Source organism: Molossus molossus, unplaced genomic scaffold, assembly GCF_014108415.1.
Source record: "Molossus molossus isolate mMolMol1 unplaced genomic scaffold, mMolMol1.p scaffold_m16_p_11, whole genome shotgun sequence".
NCBI classification, from domain to species: Eukaryota; Metazoa; Chordata; class Mammalia; order Chiroptera; family Molossidae; genus Molossus; species Molossus molossus.
Genome location: NW_023425346.1, coordinates 106,256,351 through 106,276,768, shown reverse-complemented (window position 1 = coordinate 106,276,768; position 20,418 = coordinate 106,256,351). Strand labels below are relative to the sequence as shown.

Below are 20,418 nucleotides of genomic sequence, written 5' to 3'. Positions count from 1 at the left end.
CGGGGGGACACGGGGCTCGCGAGGGCACGTGGCAGAGCATCCGCGCTGTCCCGGGAGGGCAGGCTTTCCCGAACCTGCCGCAGGGGTGTGCACTCTGACGGGATTGAGACCCGCGGTCGGGCCCAGAGGGGAGCTCTGCGCTGTGTGGTGACAGGGTTCCCGAGGCGGTGAGAGACGGCACAGCTGGCAGAGAAACGGACAGACTCGAATCCGGGTTGCAGTGAGCACGCGAGACGGTGCCTGGTGCATTGTCCTCCCAGGGGGCGAACCGAACCTCAGAGATGCCCCTTCCTCCCCACCCGGGTAGGTGGGTGGGGTATGGGGGCTGTTTCCCACAGCCCCTCCCCATCTCACAGGTAGCACCTGGGTGTGTGTCTCCTGTACTTACTGCCTTATTGGTCCAAGAAGCAGAATGTCCTTGTTGGTAGTGAAATCCAGATGTTCCTGATTATGTGCTACACACATGTCTATCCAGGAAGGGGCGGGGCCTTCTTGTTAAGTGTCTGAAGGGCTGGCTTTGTCATCTTGTAGATGACGTGGGAGTTGTCCCAGAAATCGCTTCGGTCCACATTACCTGAGTACCCGCTGGTTGACTGCCTGGTCTGACCGAGAGCCCTTCAGAGGGGTGGCTGAGCTGTCCCTGGGCAAGGTCTTCTAGTGCAGCTGGGGGCAGGCCTCCCTGGGCCTGTGTCCCTGGCACCTGCCCGAGTTTTCTGGCGGGAAGACCCTGTGAACCCTTTTCTGTTCTCTAGAAATTTGGGGAGCTTGGGCCTGAAAAGTGAAAGAGGGCGAGTCATAACTGGGGTGTGCTTTCCATCCCCACACCCTTTCTTCTCTTTTTCCTCGTGTTGTCTGTCTTTTCCTGCTTTCTCCCTTCTCCCTTCCTTTTTTACCCCTATTAGCACAGGCCCTGCGGTGAGGGAGTCGGCTCATGACCGAAGCCCTGGGTGGAATGGCCCAGGTCCTGGTGAGTGAGTGTTTGCCCCCGGTCCAGTTCAGGCTTGTGACTGTCTAGATGGGACCGACTGGGGCTACAGGGTGCCAACCGCCTGCTGTCCGGCACGGCTCAGCCCGCTGGGCCCTCCCCCGTGTGTGAAAGGCAGGAGCAGGCCAGGCGAGTCGAAAGTGAGGTTCCTTTGCTCCGAAGGCCGTGTCTAGTCGGACACCACGGGGCTCATCGCGCCTGATGGAGCTCCGGAGCCAGCTCTGCCGTCCATCGGGGTGACCCTGAGTGACAGCAGACGAGCATTTCTGAGCTGGGACCTGGGACCTGGGACCGGCCATGCTGTGTGTCTGCAAATGTGGCTCGGCCAGCTGCCTGGCACGGGTGACTGCAGGGCACCTGGAGAGTCGCCCGTGAAGGGCCTCGGGGGACAGGCCTGCTCCCTGCTGCTTGTCTTCTGCCTGTGGCTCATTTTCAGTTCCCGGGCTCATTAAATCACCATTTGGGGACATGAAGTACCCAGTCCCCTCCAGTGGGCTTCCACAGTAGGCTCTCCCGTGGAGGGAGGGGGGAGGGAGGAAAGGAGAAAAGCCGCCCGCCATGGCTGTTCCAGGGTTTGAGAGGAAGGACTTGGGTCGCCTTCTTCCTGTGACATGTTAGGTTCTTGCCACTGTTTCCTCCCAGGCTGAGAACTCGGCAGAGGACGTAAACGTGGGGAGCACTCCTGGCCCCCCCTCCCTCTGGCACGCGCTTTCCGGAGCAGCACGACGTTGAAGTCTGAGCCTGCGCGGGCTCGTGGGTCTCCAGGGGCACTGAGCACACCCACGTGGCGCTGTGCCCACCGTGTCCCATTTCTTCTTGGTGAAGTGTGCTTTTTGCTCTTGGCCACCTGTCACGTGCTGGCGATGCCTTAGATCTGGGTCCTAAACTGTTGTCTCAGCCCTTGCAGCCCCTCCCCCTCAGTGTAGTCTCCGCTTTGTCTCAGGGTTTGGTCCCAGCTGCACACCCTGAAGTCTGCTTTATGGCAACTGAGACATGGAACTGGATTGTCAGGCCCTTGGTTGGGTGCATCACCAGCTCTGGGCCCGGTGGTGTCCTGGTGCCGGTGCCACACTCGTCCGAGAGGCCGACTTTCTTGTCTTCCTTCGATGGCGTATGTGTGGCCTCCCACCTGTGCATCTGTCCTTCCTCGTTAGAGTCGACTCCTCCAGGGGCTCGGGGAGTGCCTGCCTGCCTACCTGTCTGTCCCCTGTGGCCCCAGGTCTGGGTCTTTGCCCTGTGATGTTGGTGTTCTCATCAACCACGTGCCCGGGATCATGCACCCAGGACTTAGTCTGGGCACCTGAACCAGGTAATGGCAGGACCCGGGCCAGTTGTGGAGGGAGCACTGCTTGTCCGCATGTCTTTCTATGTGTCCCTGTCCCAGTGTCCAGTCTGTTCTTGGTGGCCTTCCATTCTTTGCTTCTGCTGAGAGGTGCCTCCCAAACACTGTGCTGCTGAGCTCCCAATGCCTGCCCATGAGGCCTGTCAACTGCCTTCTTGGAAAGCACCTGTTTTTGGCTTTCGTCTTCCTTCTTTAGTGATGAGGCTACTGGGTCTGCTTTCAGTGCCCTGGCGAGTGAGTGGTGGGAGGAGCCATGGGCCGTACTTCCAGCTGTCAGGGCTCTTGCCGCTGCCCCGCCTTCTGCTGCAGGGTCGGTGACCGCCCCCGGCCCCCTGCTCACCACTCTGAGGGGCCTGTGTGCTAGAGACCCTCTTGCTGCTCGCAGGCAGCCTCACACGGGGCTCCTTTCTGGAGAGGCAGCGCGCGTAAGAGTCACCAGTGTGGGCTCAGAACACTTCCCCGCTGGTCTGAGTCGGGCCTCATTCCACAGGAATGTGCACAGGCCAGGGCTGGGCTGAGCTGCAGGCAGAGCCCCTCGCCCTGGCCGGGGGTGTGCCCGGCTCCAGGTTTGCGTATGGAACTGTCACGCTCCTGGCAAATGGCAGTGTTTTCTGGGCTGCCCGCTGGGCCACGCACACGACTCATGTCCTTCTGGTGCTCGTGCAGCATGCCCTCGGCCAGTGCCCACAGACGTGGGCCGAGGCAGCTGGCGTTCAGTGGCTGACGCCCGTGGGAGGCTCCGAGCGCGCCGCCGCGTGTCAGCTTGCACTCTGGGCTTGACGAGGTTCCAGGCACTGTCCAGCTCCTGCCTGGGCAGAAGAGTGTGGTGCTGGCATCATCTCTTCATGGGCTGCGGGGCATTTGGGTCTTCAGGATGGGGGCACACAGCAGCTCTGCCCCAAGTCAAGGAATCTCTACCTGAGCTGGACGCTGCCTTTTGGGCCACGGGGGCTGGAGCTCCCTCGTTTGTGAAATGAGGACTGGCTGGCACTGGGCATCTGAACTACTTCTGGTTCAAGAGTCTCACTCAGACGGAAGCTGCAGGCGGACAGGAGGAAGTGCCTGGAGGAGGACAGTCCGGGGCCTGCACTGGCTGGGGGAGCCGGAGAGAACAGCCTGAGCTCCCTGGGCCACTGCAGGGCGCTGAGCAGGTGCTGTCCCTGCACCTGGGCCCCACCTGCCCGTGGGGAGCTGCAGCCGGGTGGGAGCTCAGGATCAGGGCCTCCGGTGTTTCTGAAGTGTTCACAGTGGGTGAGAAGTCAGAATAAATACATGCTTTCCTGAACTTTTCAGTTTTGAAAATGAATCATTACATTTATAAATGAAATCAATTTCACATTTCTTTTCAGAAGAGACTTGAGACGTATTTCCCCTCGCTGTCCCGCGGTGCCCGTGTGAGTGGCAGGGAAGGTGCTCACGGCCTCAGGCAGCTCACCCCAGCGGTCGGGCCCGCTGGGCCGCGCTCCTGGAGAGCGCCCTCCATGCCAGCAGCTGGGCCTGCTGAGGGCTGGCAGTGGCCTCCACCCTTCTCCTGACTCAGGGGTGTGGCTGTCTTAACCCCCACATGTCCCATCTTCTCATAACTTTTTTGATACCTTCAGGTGGTCACAATTGGGGTGCTGGTGGTGGGAGAAACTTCACTTACCAGCATTCGGTTCTCCGAATGTGCCAGGAACTGCTGTCCCTGCAGGTGCAGTCAGAGCCGCTCCGTCCTCTTCCGTGGGCATGGCGGAGGCCCGGGGGCTCACGCAGGCCCTGAGGAGGGCGCCTTGGAGCCTCACAGGCCTTCTGTCCTTCCTCGACGGTCTTCAGCTCCCAGGAGCACCCTCTCAGGGCTTCTTGGGTCTTGCACGTCTCCAAAGACACGCGGGGTGTTGTGTAACACAATGCGAAGGCTGCGCAGTGTTTCCGTTTGGGGTAAAAAGCACAGTTCCCTTACGGGGTCAGTAAACCTGAAGTTGTTGCTCTGTCATGATTTGAAAGTCCACCTGAGGGAGCTGGTGGCCGCTCTCTGCAACTCGCGGGATCTCCCTTGAACCGGTGACGACGGTGCCTATACGCAGGCCATTTTACGCACTTGTCAGGAGCTAATTTTAAGGAAGTGTGATTCCTGGACGTTTTGCCCGAGTTTTCTTTGTTTCTGTCTGAGAGAATGAGGAAAATCTCAGGCTGGCTCCACGTGGCCTGCTGCAGGTCGGGTGGTGCTGGGCTCCAGGCCCGGCTCCGCAGGGGCCTGAACACAGCCGCCATTCCCAAAACAGTCCACTCTAAACAGGATGTGACGGAAACAGTCCCTTACACCGTCCGTTTCTGGGCAGGTGCTTTCCAAAAGGGTCATGTCTTCCTCCGTTTCCTCGGCTGCCCACCCGCACCCCACGCTGCCTTGAGCTACGCTGCCTCTGGGCTGCTTCCCTGAACAAGCAGGCATGTGCCTGCTCACCCGTGTGCTCGTGGGCGGCGGGAGAGCTCCCCTCTGATGCACACCAGGGCACACGCATGTGCCGGGGCCACTCACCCGTGTGCTCGTGGGCGGCGGGAGAGCTCCCCTCTGATGCACACCAGGGCACACGCATGTGCCAGGGCCGCTCACCCGTGTGCTCGTGGGCTGCGGGAGAGCTCCCCTCTGATGCACACCAGGGCACACGCATGTGCCGGGGCTGCTCACTCGTGTGCTCGTGGGCTGCGGGAGAGCTCCCCTCTGATGCACACCAGGGCACACGCATGTGCCGGGGCTGCTCACCTGTGTGCTCGTGGGCTACGGGAGAGCTCCCCTCTGATGCACACCAGGGCACACGCGTGTGGTGCTGACGGAATTGGCCAGACAGCTCAGCCAGACTTCTGGCCAGAAATTGGCATTTGTCGGTTTGGGAACTTCACCTGGGGACTGTGTTGGTTACTCTACCAAGTGATAGAACTAAATCCATCTTCTTTTAAAGTGAGAAGGACACATGCATTTTCATTGTTAGTGAGGAGTTGCTCCGTGGAGGGCCTGAGTGTAAAGTGTCCTCGTTGCAATTCTGAAGCCCAACGCTCTCTCTGTCCTGCAGATGGACTTTCTGGCCGAGGCCAGCCCGTGGAGCTGCTGAGCCCTGCCCGCGTGGACCACGTGCCCAGCCCTGGTAAGTCGGCACCCCAGCCCCTGGTGCAGCTCCCCAAGGGCTGAGGCTCTGCTTTCTCGGGGGAGCATCGAGAGAAAGGGGTGGGGTTACCAGCTCCATGAGACGGGGGACCTTTTCCTGGGCTGAAGCAGGAGCCTGTCCCGGGAATGAAATGGGCCGCAGCCGGAGGCTGCCCGGTGGCAGAGGCCTGCTGTCCTGTCGCTGCAGCGGCTGTGTCTGGGCTGGAGCTGGGCCAGGAGTCCCACGCCGGGTGTGGCCACAGGGCCATGGGCAGTGATACTGTGTCCACGCCCAGGCTTTGTGGTGGTGAAGAGTCCATGACCTTGTTTTCTCTTTTTTTAAATCCTCACCTGAGGGTATTTTTCCATTTACCATCAGATAGAGTACTAGGGAGGGAGGGAGGGAGGGAGGGAGGGAGGGAGGGAGGGAGGGAGAGAGAAATATCGATGTGAGAGAGACTCGTTGACTGGCTGCCTCCCGCATGGCCCAGCCAGGGCTGAGGACAAACCGCAGCCAAGGTGCGTGCCCTTGACCAGAATCGAACCCGAGACTTATTGTCTATGAGCCGACACTCTAACCACTGAACCAAACCGGCCAGGGCCATGATACTGTGTTCTAAGCTCCTTTTGATTCTTTAACAAAAAAGCATCAACGGTGTTGATAAATCTTTCATTCCGTATATGATATTTCTAAATACTGGGCTTTCAGAAAAGGCTTCCGAATCTACATGGCCGTGGGACTTTCCTCTTCCCTTGCTCTGCAAACATCCCCCGTGGTGCCCCACAGGTGTCGGCTGAGTGGCGCTGCTTGTTCACAGGCACTGGCCTCACCCCGAGGAAAGGGCCCCGAAGGCCCGCATGCGCGCTGGGGGCACTCGGCCCTGGCCGCGCTGCGTCCTGAGGCCTGTCTCTGTGGCCTTCGCTCTGTGCCAGGCTGGGGTGGGGGTGCGCCGACCCCTCCTCTGCCCTGCCCATCAGACCCTCTCATCCATCGCCTCCCCCAGGCCCCTGAAGAGAAGGCGAAGCTCGGAGCGAGGCTGTGAGTGTCCGAGGGGCTTCTTCCTGGCACGCGGTCCTCTGAGGTCCGCCAGGGTCGCCGTCGCCTTTCCCCACAGAGCTGGGCGTCCTCTCCTCCCGGGAGGTGCTCATCCGGGCTCGGGCTTGGGCTCGGGTCCTGCAGGGTGCTGGTCTCTCTCCGGCTCTCCCACTTCTGTCCTCTCCTTGATGGTGCCGATTCCGCTTCTCCGTGTCCCTTTGTGTCAGCAGAGTCCTTGAGACTTGGACGTTGTGAGACAGTTTCCTGGTGCCCACCTAGGTGTGGGACGGAGCGAGGTTTTCAGGGAGCTGACAGATTGTGAGGAGGTGGTGAATGCGGGTCGTGTCCAGGTAGCTGGAAGAGGTGGGCTTCAGGCGAACCTGCACCAGGGCAGCCACCGCTGAGACCTGGCGTGGGCTGAGGGCTGGCGTGGGCTGAGGGCTGGCGTGGGCTGAGGGCTGGCGTGGGCTGAGGGCTGGCGTGGGCTGAGGGCTGGCGTGGGCTGAGGGCTGGCGTGGGCTGAGACCTGGCGTGGGCTGAGGGCTGGCGTGGGCTGAGGGCTGGCGTGGGCTGAGACCTGGCGTGGGCTGAGGGCTGGCGTGGGCTGAGGGCTGGCGTGGGCTGAGGGCTGGCGTGGGCTGAGGGCTGGCGTGGGCTGAGGGCTGGCGTGGGCTGAGGGCTGGCGTGGGCTGAGGGCTGGCGTGGGCTGAGGGCTGGCGTGGGCTGAGACCTGGCGTGGGCTGAGGGCTGGCGTGGGCTGAGGGCTGGCGTGGGCTGAGGGCTGGCGTGGGCTGAGACCTGGCGTGGGCCTGAGACCTGGCGTGGGCTGTCCCCTAGCCTCCTGCAGAGGTAGAGCGTGGGCTTCGGCGCGGTCGGGGCTGACCAGCCTTCCCTTCCCTTCCCATCCCACCTCTGTGTAGATGCCCCTCGGTCCCCATTGTGCTTTTCCTCGTTTTACTACAAAGGCGTCTGTCCTGGAGGGAGCAGACGTGCCCGTGTGTCTACACCTGCATGGCGGCGGCTGTCCCATCACTAGTCTTTCAGGTGAGCGTCTTGCTTCCTGGGTTTGAAGCAGTGACGCACATCATGGTGGGCCGCAGCCTTCCTCTTCCCAGGGGCCACTCATCACCCCTCCCGAGTGGGGCCGGGGCAGATTGGGCTGGGTGGGTGTCCTGTGGAAGCCAGGTCCTCAGCTCAGTCAGGTGGGGGATGCCGGGGTTCAGGACAGGAGGTGACGATGGTCACCCGGGGGAGCAGACACGGTCAGGCCCCACACCCCCTGCGCTGTGTGCTGGGTGTGGGGACATAAAACGGTCGGTTAAGTCCTTTGTTTCTGAATCATTGTAATTTTTTTTAAGTAAGAGTTTTTCGTTAATTATAAAAGTCACCATGTTTATTATAGAAAAGAGACATCGCACCGAATGTGTGGGGTGCTGGTTTCCAGCACCGAACGGGAGCCGCGGGGCGCGGGCAGTGTAGGTGCTCACCAGCCTGACGGGTGAAGGGCTCCAGGAGAAGCCAGCCGTCCCGGAGCCGGGGGCGGGGCAGAGCCTCAGGAGCAGCAGGGCACACACAGGGCACACACCGGGCACTGCTGTAACTGGGCACCACGCCAAGGGTGCCGTCCGCCACTGCGGACCCACAGCAGCTCTGCTGGGAGGACCACAGGCTCCTCCCAGGCGTGTCCCTGTCCCAGGGCTGCCAGGCAGGTGTGCAGTGGGCAGGACCCATCTCCGCTGTCCAGGGTGCTTCTGGGGAAAGAAGGCCTCAGGAAACGGCCTGCCCCTGGCGCAGGAGGGGAAGTGGCCCTGGCTTCGGGCGGCTGCGCCCAGGGAAAGCCGCGTGCAGGCGGCCGGGTCCGACGGGCTGGCCTGTCGCCCTCCACGTGTGCCCTGTGACGCGTGTCCTGTCAGCGAGCGCGGGGCTTCCCCTCCAGCTCTGCGACAGGCCGTTGTTAAAAGGGAAGTGTGGAATCTTAAAGCACTACAGACACTCTAGAAAACGTATCCAAACTAATTAAAAAAGTGAGGTTTGGCTTTAGCCGTGGGTTCCCAAACCTTACAGGGTGCTGGACCACCGCTCTGTCAAAGGGTTATTGTTTCTTGACACGCCTTTCGGGTGTGTGAGCAGGAGCTGTTTGAGGGTCGCTGGCTCTAGAGCCTGTGGCCTCCCAGCAGCTCTGACGGCACCATGGTCTCGGGAATCCTGGGCCACCCTCCTCCCTGGGCCGGAAGCTGTCAGTGACCTCAGACAGACCCCTGGGGATGGGGCCTGAGCTGCATCCTGGATGGCACAGTCAAGGGCAGTGGCCATCTCTGATGGCTCCTGAGGGGGACCCTGCAGTGCCAGGCAGCGTGGGCGGGGAGAGGGCATGCCATGGTTTCCTCATGCTGCTGCCCGGCTGGGCTCCCGAGCCGCCACCTGCTTCTGGCTGAAGGAGCTGTCGCTCAGGAAGGAGCTTCCTTCCGGCACTGGCTGTGGGGGGGTGTGGGCAGGGACACAGGGCACGTGTGCACACTGAGCGTGTGCAGCACAGCGCCATCTGCCTAGCGGAGCACTGAGAATTCCCCTTCCCTCCACGAGGTCCACGGGGCGTGGGGCGGGGCTCTGGGAACAGCCGTGACCTGCAGGCTGGTTCAGAGTCTGGAGCAGATGTGGCTGTGGGACCCGAGTGCAGTTGCAGCTCGGTCTGTGGGTGCTTTATGAGTTTCTGGAAATGCCCGAGTCACTTTGGGGAACAGGTGAACTAGTCGCGAACAGCTCTGGACTAGAGGGTACCGTCCTCTGCCGGCTTCGTCACCACCTGCTTCGTGGGCGGTGCCCAGGAGCCCAGGGTCTGTGAAGGTGCGACCTTGCACGGCCTGCGCTGTCAGACGCCCTCCCCGCCCTCCTGGCCGAGCGCCCTGGGCGGTGCTGTCTGGCAGCGCCAGCGGCTGCCTCCCCTGAGCACCGCGGTCTGCTTTTCTGCCCCTTCCCCTCCCGCTCACTGGGGCGTGCTCCACCCCCTCGCCCCATCCTTGAGCTGTGAGTGAAGGGTCAGGGCCAGGCCCAGCTGAGCTGTGGCCAGGCGGTCAGCAGACCCGGGCAGCAGGGCTGGCCTGCCTCCGACTGGTGGCGTGGCTTTAGCAGGCGGCCTGTCCTGAGCCCAGCTGTCTTTCTGGCATCAGGCGACTGGGAAGCGCAGCTGCTGTCCTGGCCGAGGCGACTCTCCACCCTCTTGTGTTTCTGGTGCCCTCTGGCTCGGCCTCCCCTCGCCAGCCCGGAACCCTTCGTGACGCCACTTAGGACTCCCTGCCTAGAGTGGAGCAGACACCGGGCAGCGCAGGGACGCCCGGCAACTACCGCCTTCACGCGGCGTGAGGGCCTCTCACGGGCCCGGCCCTGCTGTGCTGGGAGCTCGCAGGCGTGCAGGTGCGCCCACAGGCCGGAAGCCCGTCTGCTGCCCGGTGCAGGGCCACGCACTGCTGGACGCGACACGTCCCACCACAGGCCTCCTGCCAGCAGCGGGCCGAGGTGACTGCAGTGGCGGGGACGGTGTGTTGCTGGGTGCCACAGCGCTCCCCTGCGGCCCGTCCTTATCTGGGCGTGGTGACCCCCGGCGTGGTTGTGAAGTGAGTGGCATTTGCCCTCTGATGACGATGGGACCTGCTGCCTGGCTTGTCCTGTGGACACCAGCCTGCAACTGTGAATGTGACCAGGCCCAGGGAAGTGTCCCTTGGAGCACTGCAGCCAGTCCCCTGCCTTTCCAGGGGACAGGGCTCCGTCTCTGGGGCTGGGGTCCCGACCCTGCCTGCCCCGGCCTGGGTGTGATTCGGTTCCCTGCGTCCGGTGAGGCCCGTGCCCGCTTCTCACCGTGTTCCCTGACTTCGAGGACGTGTTCTCTGCGTCTGTGTGGGTGATTGTTCAGTAGCCCTCCTGCTGTCCTGGAGGGGTCCTGGGTTGCGGGGACACGTGGTGGTGTTCAGGCTGCCTTGCCTGTGCCTGCCACCCAGCTGAGGCCCCTCTGCCAGTGACGGGGCGGCCTGGACCCCAGCGTGCTGTCTTGTCCCGAGTGAGGGAGGGGAAGGGCCTTCCCCCTCCAGGTGGAAATCAGATTGTCCGGGGCGTTTGACCAGCACGAGCCGTTCCGTCACATTCTGTGGTGTTGCCCGGCCGCTGAGCTGTGAAGCTCTTCTAAGCACGTGGCCCTGGGAAAGGGAGCGAGCATCGGGAAGCAGACCCGCACTGGCTATGTCGCAGTGGGCCTTCAGTGGCCGGTGACTGATGTCTCCCCGTGCTCTGGTGAGCCGGAAACAGGCCGAGTCTCCCTGTTACAGGACACGTGGCTGCAGGGCAGTGACCCCGAGGTCTGGCACGCAGGCCCTCCCGTGTCCTCGTGGGGCATGCTGTGTGGTCACTAGGCGGAGGGAAGAGCGCTTTCCAAGTCAGCGCTGTGCTCTGTCTGCGTCACAGGTGCCCAGATGACAGGTGTGTGAGCGATGTGGTGGGCGGCGGCGGGGCCCCAGCCGCCGGGAGAGTGCCTTTGTCTCTGTCCTCTTGCACGACCAGCCTTGCGCTCTGCACTTGGCTGCGCTGGGCGTGCCGTGTGTGCAGAGGGTGTTGCACCTGCAGGCAGGGTGCCCAGAAACAAGGTCTAAATGTGCACCGAGCCAGCGTGGGGAGAGGCTGACTGCCGTCCGTCCTCTTGTTACTGTCAGGCTGAGACGGTTTTTGTTTCCTGTGGTCGCACCTTAATGTCACGGGACGCTTCAGTCCTGTCCACAAATCCCCATCTAGGAGGATAAAATGCTGTCTTTTAGGGAGCAGTTCCCATTTCTGGAGACTCCCAGCAGGGGTTCTGGCCCACGTGCTGTGCACCCACTCCAGGACCTCCGTGTCACCTCGGTGGTTCCCACTGTCTCACCAGTGCCCTTGGGTGGCGGCAGCAGAGGCAGGAAGAAGCCCGGGGAAGAGGCTGGTGTTCCTTGGTCCCACAAATGCCCACTGCGCACCCTGTGCAGCCAGCCTCGGGGAAGGGTCCCTGGGTGGGGCGCGGCGGCATGCTGCTGTGTTTCTCCAGCCCCTTCTCCAGGCGTGGGGCACGCAGCTCTGGGGTGGTGGGGACAGGGAGCCTCTGCCAGGCCTGTCCGGCGTTGTGTTGTTAACTCAGAGAACCGGCCCTGCCTCTGCGGCACTGCCCCTCACTTTCCGCCTCGTTTGTTCTTGTCCTTGTCGCTGCTCTCCCAGGCGAGCCAGCGGTCTGGCTCTCAATTTGAGCTAGATTCGAACACAGCGCCCGCATTTCCACGTTTCCTGTCCGATGTGCTAGTGAGCTCTGTGCACCGTTTCGCAAGTGCAGCTGCTTTGGATCACTTGTAGGATCGAGTTCTAATTTATAGGTTTGTTCTGTAGCCTCTTTAAGTTTGTGTGATGGTCCTTTTTTGAAAAAATGAAATATTTAAAAGTGTTTTTTATCTGAAGATATGAGGTTTTTCAAGTAATCCTATTGTCGACTTACAGTTTATTGTATTATGTTGGAAATGGCTAAGCCTTTGAATTTTGTTGAGACTTGCTCTGTAGCCATTTTTTATGAATCTTCTTCATGTGCTGGAGAGAGCTGAGTCCTAAGTGTGCGCGTTAATTCACACGTGTGGGGGTCAGTGACGCAGGACATCAGATGTGAGAAGGTGATAAGAGTTGTGGAGAGAAAACAACAGAGGACAGAAGGCATTCTTGTAGGGGTGGGTCCTGCGATCTTAAATGAGTGTCCATCAGGCTAGGTCGGTCATGCGCTCACTCAGGCCTCACTCACTAGGCCTTCACGTGGTCACTCGCTCGCCCTGTCCTCGTTCACTCGTCCTCGCCCTGTCCTCGCTCACTCGTCCTCACTTGTCCTCGCTCACTCGTCCTCACTTGTCCTCGCTCACTCGTCCTCGCTCGTCCTCGCTCACTCGTCCTCACTCGTCCTCGCCCTGTCCTCGCTCACTCGTCCTCACTCGTCCTCGCTCGCTCCGTCCTCACTCGTCCTCGCCCTGTCCTCGCTCACTCGTCCTCACTCGTCCTCGCCCTGTCCTCGCTCACTCGTCCTCACTTGTCCTCGCTCACTCGTCCTCGCTCGTCCTCGCTCGCTCCGTCCTCACTCGTCCTCGCTCGTCCTCGCTCGCTCCGTCCTCACTCGTCCTCGCCCTGTCCTCGCTCACTCCGTCCTCACTCGTCCTCGCTCACTCCGTCCTCACTCGTCCTCGCTCGTCCTCGCTCGTCCTCGCTCACTCCGTCCTCACTCGTCCTCGCTCGTCCTCGCTCACTCCGTCCTCACTCGTCCTCGCTCGCTCCGTCCTCGCTCACTCGTCCTCGCCCTGTCCTCGCTCACTCGTCCTCGCTCACTCGTCCTCGCCCTGTCCTCGCTCACTCCGTCCTCACTCATCCTCGCTCGTCCTCGCTCGCTCCGTCCTCGCTCGCTCAGTCCTCAGTGGCAGTTGGGCCTCTGGTGCCCGTCCTGTCCTTGGCACACACAGACCTAGGAATGAAACATCCTTGCCTTGTGGGGGAGGGGACAGTGAGTGAACTGAGACAGGGAGCAGGCAGAGGCCCGGGAGTGGTGATTGTACATCCGGGGTGGGGGAGGAGGCCTGGGGGGAGGCCCTGGGCGGGAAGGAGCCCGTGGAGAAGAACTGCAGGCGCGGAGCAGGGCGAGGTGCCCAGACACCAGGGGAGGGGAGGGGAGTGAGGGCCCTGGGACGGGAGTTCACTGCTTCGGGCTCCGGCTGGGCCCAGAGGACATGCCGGCCGCCGTCAGCAGTAAGGCTTGTCTTTGAGTGGAAGGGGAGCTCCCGCAGGTCTGAGTGGAGTGACCCCCACCTGTGCCGCAGACCGACTGCTGACCTCACGAGGCAGGGCAAGGACGGGGCCTGGCAGCAGCTCGGGAGACCACGTGGTGAGAACGGTTGTGATTCTAGACGTGTCCGAGGACTCGGAGACGGGGACAGACCTCCAGCGAGGCTCCGGGTTTGGGCTCAGAGCTCGTGGAGGCGGAGCTGCCAGGCACCGTGGGGGGAACAGGAAGCTGGCCTTGGGGAGCAGAGGGCAGGTGTCAACCTGTGGATTGAAAATGGGCGCCCCTGGCGATGCTCAGTAGGCAATTGGAAGCTTGAGCCCCAACTTGAGAGGGGCCGGGGCCTTTACACTGGGAGTCGGTGGCTTGAAGACCGTGTGGAACGGAATCCGCCAGGGAACGGACCTCGATGCACAGCCAGAATGTTTACAGACAGCGTTTGTTTAGTCTTCTGCCCACTCATACGTGCAGTGTCCCTCCTCAGTGGAGGTGCCCTACACGGTCTGTTCTGCGGTGAGTGTGTGTCCAGCAGGGAGGAGAGCTTAGCGCTGCAGCCCTGGGCCGCTGACGGCCACCTAGCGGTGCAGCGAGAACAGCAAAGGGCCACTCCAGGGGCACCCAGCACTGTGCTCCTCCTTTCTTCCTCCTCGGAGGCCGCGGGGCACCTGAGGCTGCCTCACCAAGTGTGCACCGTGCACGCTGGACGAGCGTCCCAGCTGTGTCTTCCAGACCCTGAGTCCGAACCTGCCCCTGCCCCTCACTAGACGTACTGCTTTCGCATTCGCCACCCCACCCCCATGACCCTCCAGGCCGTGGAAGAGGCTGCATTCCTTGTGGGACATTCGAGGTCCGTGGGGCGAGGTGGTTCCCAGGAAGCCAGGTGGAATGCTTGTTTCTGGCCAGGAGGCGGCCACTTCCCCCTTCCCGAGCTCCCCAAGTGGTGCGGCTGCTGCAGGGTGGCCTCTTCGCTGCCCGTCTGCTCGCCACCGAGTGGAAGAAACACCTTCTATTTTTAAATGTTTCAGCTGTTACTGTTGAGTAACATAGCTTCCTCTGCGGCCCAGCTCTTAGGTAAAATGCATAAGGAGAAGTCTGGAGGTTGCTAAGAAGGAAGTTCTGAAATGTGTTCTTTGTTACGTAAGTGACCTTGTGTAACCGAGGTGGAAGGACAGTGCCTTCCTAGACCACTGGGCTCTCCTTAGTTTTTAGATTGTCTTTTTATCCATGGAGTAAGGGCCATTAAATGGCTTTCAGACAGGAACTTGCAGGTGTGAGCACCACCAAGGCCCAGGTGTGGGTCTGCAGGGGGTGGGAGCAGGTGTTTCAGGGGTGTGATGGAATTTGAGCTCAAGAGTTAACAGTCACTGGCTGCATGCCCTGGCGCGCTGCTAGCGACCCCCCGCCTGGGCTTTCCCGCCTGTGGTCCGTCACCTTGGGGTCACTTCCTGGGCTGAGGACTGCAGCCGGTGACACAGCACAGCTCTCATGGGGTGCTCGGCAGCGACGCGGCAGCGTTCCTGCCACACTCTGCCTTCGCGCTGCGCTGGAGCACCGGCTGCCGGTGCCCTGTTTCTAAGGTGCGGTCGCAGCCCCACAGGAGCGCCCTGTCACCTCTTTCTGGAGGCTGGGTTTATCTTTGGTGGCTGCCTCTGTTTGTGAGGACGTAAAGCAGTCTTCACCGCGGGGGGTTCTGTTCACGGTTTCTGGGAACACGAGTGCGCACTCCGTGGAAGCCGAGCTCCGCGCTGCCGGGGTTCCAGCACCGCTGTTGCCATCTGGTGTGCGGGTATCTCCAGAACACAGCCTGCTTCCTAGGGACACGGCAGGGTTAGGAACAGCGAGGGCGTTTTCCAAAGAGCTTTAAGGGTGGTTCTGGGCTCAGGCGTGGGGCATCCAACACGTGCGTCACAGTTTGTCCCGTGGTGCGCGGTGCGGATGGCTTTGCTCCCTTCGGAGACCTGGGCGTTCAGCGCGCACAGGAGTGGGGCACACGGGGCGCCACGCGGACAGCACCTGTCCGATGTTGCCGTGTTTCTGGCTGGGCTGCCGGGGCAGGTGGCGTCCTGGTGCCTTGTGTGGCGGGTCCTCGGGGCTCCCAGGAGGCGGCCATGGGGACACACCTCTGTGCTTCAGGAATCAGACCTGGAACCTGGTTCTGAGGGAAGCTTTCTGCGTCATGTGTACAGCTTATTACTCTGAGTTAAAAGTATTTAAATGGTTCGTTAAGAAAAGTTTTGTTTCTTAAAAGCCTGTATAACTCCAGTCATTTCAGCTTGTCATTTAATAGGACTTTTTGAAAAAATATGCCCTGAAGAGAATCAGACCAGATAGTACGGGTAACAAGAAGATGGCCCTCCACGGGGGACTGCCGAAAGGGAGGTCTGGGGGTCGTACGTGTGCAGCAATCCTGCTGACACGTGGACACAGCGGCTCTCCTGTCCCCACATGTACCACTGTCCACGCAAGAGGAAGCCCTGCTGGGACCTGGCTGAGGGGCCCTGGGGGCCTCTCTGCACTCTTTGCAACTAGCCTCTCTTTCGTTTAAAAACAAGCCCCATAGTATTAATGAGAAAGATCTGGTTTAAAAAGTGTGTGGCTTGTTTCCATCCTTGTACCAAGTTAAAGTTGAGCTATTTTATTCCATGGAATTAAAAAAAAAAAGGATGTTTATAGATAAAACAAAATGGCAAAAAGTTGATAGCTGTTCAAGCTGGACACAGGGGTGTTCACCCTGTTCCTCTCTCATCTGTGTATCATCGGAGATTTCCATGACGGAAGATTGTTTCCTTACCGCTGCAGACTGGTTTCGGAAACCCTCCTTTCCGCAGCCTTCTTTCTGCGTGTTCGCCGTCACTGATCAGCACGGGCGGACTCTGTCCACAGCGCGGGTGGGTCCGTTCTGCCGGGTCGGCTTCCTCGGTCAGCACAGTGGTCCCTCGTCTGCGAGGGTGCGTGCCTGAGACCGCGGAGGGAACCGAAGCCTGTGGGTCCTTGTGCACATACCAGGTTTTTCTTACGTACACACCTGTGGTAGAGTTTAACCTAGCAGTTAGGCACATTAGGAGATTAACAGCGATACCTGCTGAAGAGATGGAAGAACACGTGGAGAACGTGGACCTTGTCGCTGGAAGGAAGTGGTTCGTGGCTCCTCTCTGGCAGCTGAGCGCCAGCCTCCCTCCCCGCGCCAGGGCCGTAGGGAGTAGGACTCGGGCGCCTGGAGCGAGCTGCCCTATGTGGCTCGAGACCTCGGGCTGGCGGGCGGGCGGGCTGTCTCTGCGGCCCCTCGGGGGCGACTGCTCCCACCTGGGCTGCGTGTGCCCTGGGTGTCTGCAGGCGCCCGTCGCAGTGGCCGTGGTGTGTGTTCCGTCCTCCGGCTGGGCGTTCACGCCTGCACATCCATGTCGCCCTGTTCTGGGAGATCGCAGCTCTGCGGGCAGACTCGGCCCTCCCTGCTGGGGGTGCCAGGCCCTGCGGCTGCGGTGCTGACTCCTTGGCGGAGGGGAGTCCTGACCAGTTGTGGGAAGCCCCTCTCCTCGGGGACCGAAACAGGCCAAGGTCCGTGCCCTGTTAGTGTGCTGACGGATCTCAGACGTCCCCAGGGAGAAACATTTTGGAAGCGTGTGGTCTGGGCAGGGGTGGAGTTGAGTGGAGGCGCCAGCTGCCTTAGGTGAAGCCTGCACCTGGCGTGAATTGCAGCCTGTTTTCAGCAGTGAAAAGAGGTTATCAGGGTTTTCTTTCCAGCTCTGCTCCTTGGGCTGCAGTGGCTCAGGTGCAGTTGTAACCCTTTCCTCAGGGTGCTGGTGGGTGGCGAGGCCCAGCCTGGCCGGCCAGCGCTTCAGGGCCTCGCCTCAGCCCGAGCAGAGCCTTGCAGGTCTGATCCCGGGGCCGCACCGGCCCAGGACCTGCCAGGAGCAGAGTCAAGGAGAGCGCTGACTGCAGGGCACTCGAGCAGGCCAGCGGTCCCGGGCAGACTGAAACCAGAGCCACAGCCGCAGGAGAGTGCGAGGGGTCAGACGGGCCCACTGCTGGACAGTGCTCACAGGGGTGTTTACTTGGAGCTTCAGCTCGGGCAGGGGTCCTCAGCTTCAGGGAAACTGATCACAAGCTCTGCTGGAGCCCACCAGCACCCACGGCAGCGTGGCGAGGTGCCCGGCTCCCGTTTCCGGGCCATTGCATCTGCTGGAGCCCACCAGCACCCACGGCAGCGTGGCGAGGTGCCTGGCGCCCGGTTCCGGGCCATTGCATCTGCTGGAGCCCACCAGCACCCACGGCAGCGTGGCGAGGTGCCCGGCTCCCGGTTCCGGGCCACTGCATCTGCTGGAGCCCACCAGCACCCACGGCAGCGTGGCGAGGTGCCCGGCTCCCGGTTCCGGGCCACTGCATCTGCTGGAGCCAACCAGCACCCACGACAGCGTGGCGAGGTGCCCGGCTCCCGGTTCCGGGCCACTGCATCTGCTGGAGCCCACCAGCACCCATGGCAGCGTGGCGAGGTGCCCGGCGCCCGGTTCCGGGCCACTGCATCTGCTGGAGCCCACCAGCACCCACGGCAGCGTGGCGAGGTGCCCGGCGCCCGGTTCCGGGCCATTGCATCTGCTGGAGCCCACCAGCACCCACGGCAGCGTGGCGAGGTGCCCGGCGCCCGGTTCCGGGCCATTGCATCTGCTGGAGCCCACCAGCACCCACGGCAGCGTGGCGAGGTGCCTGGCGCCCGGTTCCGGGCCATTGCATCTGCTGGAGCCCACCAGCACCCACGGCAGCGTGGCGAGGTGCCCGGCTCCCGGTTCCGGGCCACTGCATCTGCTGGAGCCCACCAGCACCCACGGCAGCGTGGCGAGGTGCCCGGCGCCCGGTTCCGGGCCATTGCATCTGCTGGAGCCCACCAGCACCCACGGCAGCGTGGCGAGGTGCCTGGCGCCCGGTTCCGGGCCATTGCATCTGCTGGAGCCCACCAGCACCCACGGCAGCGTGGCAAGGTGCCCGGCGCCCGGTTCCGGGCCATTGCATCTGCTGGAGCCCACCAGCACCCACGGCAGCGTGGCGAGGTGCCCGGCGCCCGGTTCCGGGCCATTGCATCTGCTGGGTGACCTGGGCAAACTGCTCAGACTCAGTGCGTGTTTCCCCACCTGTCACACGGGCACAGCTGTGCCTCACCGTCTTGCGGGGCCTTTGTTTCGTACATTACGTGAAGGAGCACTGGGGGAGCGAGGCCAGGCTCAGCGCAGCCACAGGACCTGCACAATGCCCGGCAGCAGCGTGGGGGGTGCAGAGGGCGGAGTGCCGCCTGCCGCCTGCCACACGGAGCGCTGGCTTGGGCACCAGTCCACTCCCTTCCCGTGTGGAAGGCAGACACGTGGGGTGAGCCTGGGACTGAAGGCTGCTGCTGCGGGGTCTCTGCACTGTGCACGGGACGCCGAGGGCCCTTTACACGGCGGCTAACAGGCCTCTCCCTGCCCCGCGCAGGTGACACCTTCCCGAAGGCTGTGGTCAACTATATATGTATTTGTGTTGTCTCAGTTGAAAACAGGGTAAAGCGAAACTGCCTTTTCTTGTGCCGTAATCATTTTTATTCTTACTTTTCAAGGATAATTAAAATGAGGGTGAATGGTTTCCGTGAGCCTGTGTCCTTGGCATCGCATATCCACGTGGGAATAGGCAGAGAGAGGATGTGTGCTCACTGACAAACGAGGCCACGGTGGGGCCACTGGAGTCACTGACATTCCCGGAGAATCAGGTTCTGTTTCACGCGGAGGAGCACGAGGACCCTCCTCGCCCCTCCGCACGTGTGCAGCAGCGTGACGGTGGTTCAGGCAGGACCTCCTCTGGGGCATGCGACAGTGCCTGGGAGGCAGTAGTTTGAGTACAACCTGACGTGGCTGCTCGGTCTCCCCACTGACACTTCAGTGAGCAGAGCACTCGGGGTCTCTCTGCGAGGTGCAGCGCGGACGCCTGGCTGCAGCTCTGCTCTCCCCTGACTGCACTGAGGCTCCGGTGAAGGCGCACGGCGGAAGCAGGGCCCTCCCAGCACCCAGACTGCGGCCCTGCGCACTGGTCCCACTGGGGGCCGTTCTGGGAGGAAGGCTCCCTGCCGCGTGAGGGTCCGAGGCGGCAGGAGAGTCCAGCCCTTGCCCCCCCTCCTCCCGAGGCTGCTACCTGAGAAAGGTGGGGACCTCCCGCAGTGCGGGAACGCGGGCTGACCGGAAGAGGGGTGGCGGGCAGCACAGGAGAAGCCTGCGGACGGGCCCCTGGGCCGGCGCAGAGCCTCCGGGCTGGTCCTGCCGGGAATCAAGCCGGAACTGGCCTGGCCTCCAGACCCCTGGCGCTTACAGGACGTTGGGACAGGGAGCCCGCTGCTCCCCAGGTGCCGACTGCATGCGGTGACCGGGGTCTGCGGCCACATTGGAGGGGTGCAGGGCAGGCGAGAAGGGAGGGTGAGAGAATCTGAGAGGTGAGCCGGCTGCAGCGCATAGACATTGTTTGGATCTTTATTTGAATGAAGTTTAAAAATCATTCGTGAGGGTCTCTAAAAAATAGGAACACTTCCTGCCATTTTGATAACATCACGGAATTGTTTGTTTATTTGCGTCTGTCAATGGTATTTGTTATGTTTTTGAAAGGGTTCATCCAGAGAGCCGGACCTAAGTGAACACGTGTGGGGACCATGCTGTGACGGTTGGTCTGCGGAGCACGGCCTGGAAGGGGCCGGGGGCGGGGCCGGAGACTGGCTGGGCACAGTCCCTAGAACTAGGTGATGGATCCACGGCAGTCAGTTATGCTGTTCTCTCTGCCGCTGTGTATTTTTGAAATTTTCCATAAAAAAATAAAAGTATATATTCCAGAGAAGAGTCATAAAGTCACAAAGATGAGAATGGAAGAAGCAGCATCAACCACAGCCGGGAAGTCGGAAGGCAGAGCCTACATCACACTGGCGTGGCCAGAGAATGCCAACCACCAGCGAGGCGGCGCCCAGGCCCTGGGTCAGTGCGGCCTCCTCAGAGCAGGAGGGTGGCCCGCAGGAGGGGTTAGAAGCAGACGCAGCTGGGCCCTGGCCGCCTGCCCCACTGCTCTGGGCGATGGAGCCCCACCAGCTGCCGGCCGGCCGGCCGGCCGTAGGTGCTTTCACTGGAGA

At 61.7% G+C, this 20,418-nt stretch overlaps 1 protein-coding gene across 1 annotated transcript in view; it reads left to right on the top strand.

Annotated features, from left to right (window-relative positions):
* HDAC4 (histone deacetylase 4) overlaps positions 1–20,418 on the top strand; it is a 208,652-nt gene that overhangs the window by 99,268 nt on the left and 88,966 nt on the right. Inside the window, exon 5 of the mRNA XM_036254080.1 lies at positions 5,375–5,446. Within this exon, the coding sequence (XP_036109973.1) occupies positions 5,375–5,446 (72 nt within the window). The remainder of the gene's footprint in view (positions 1–5,374; positions 5,447–20,418) is intronic.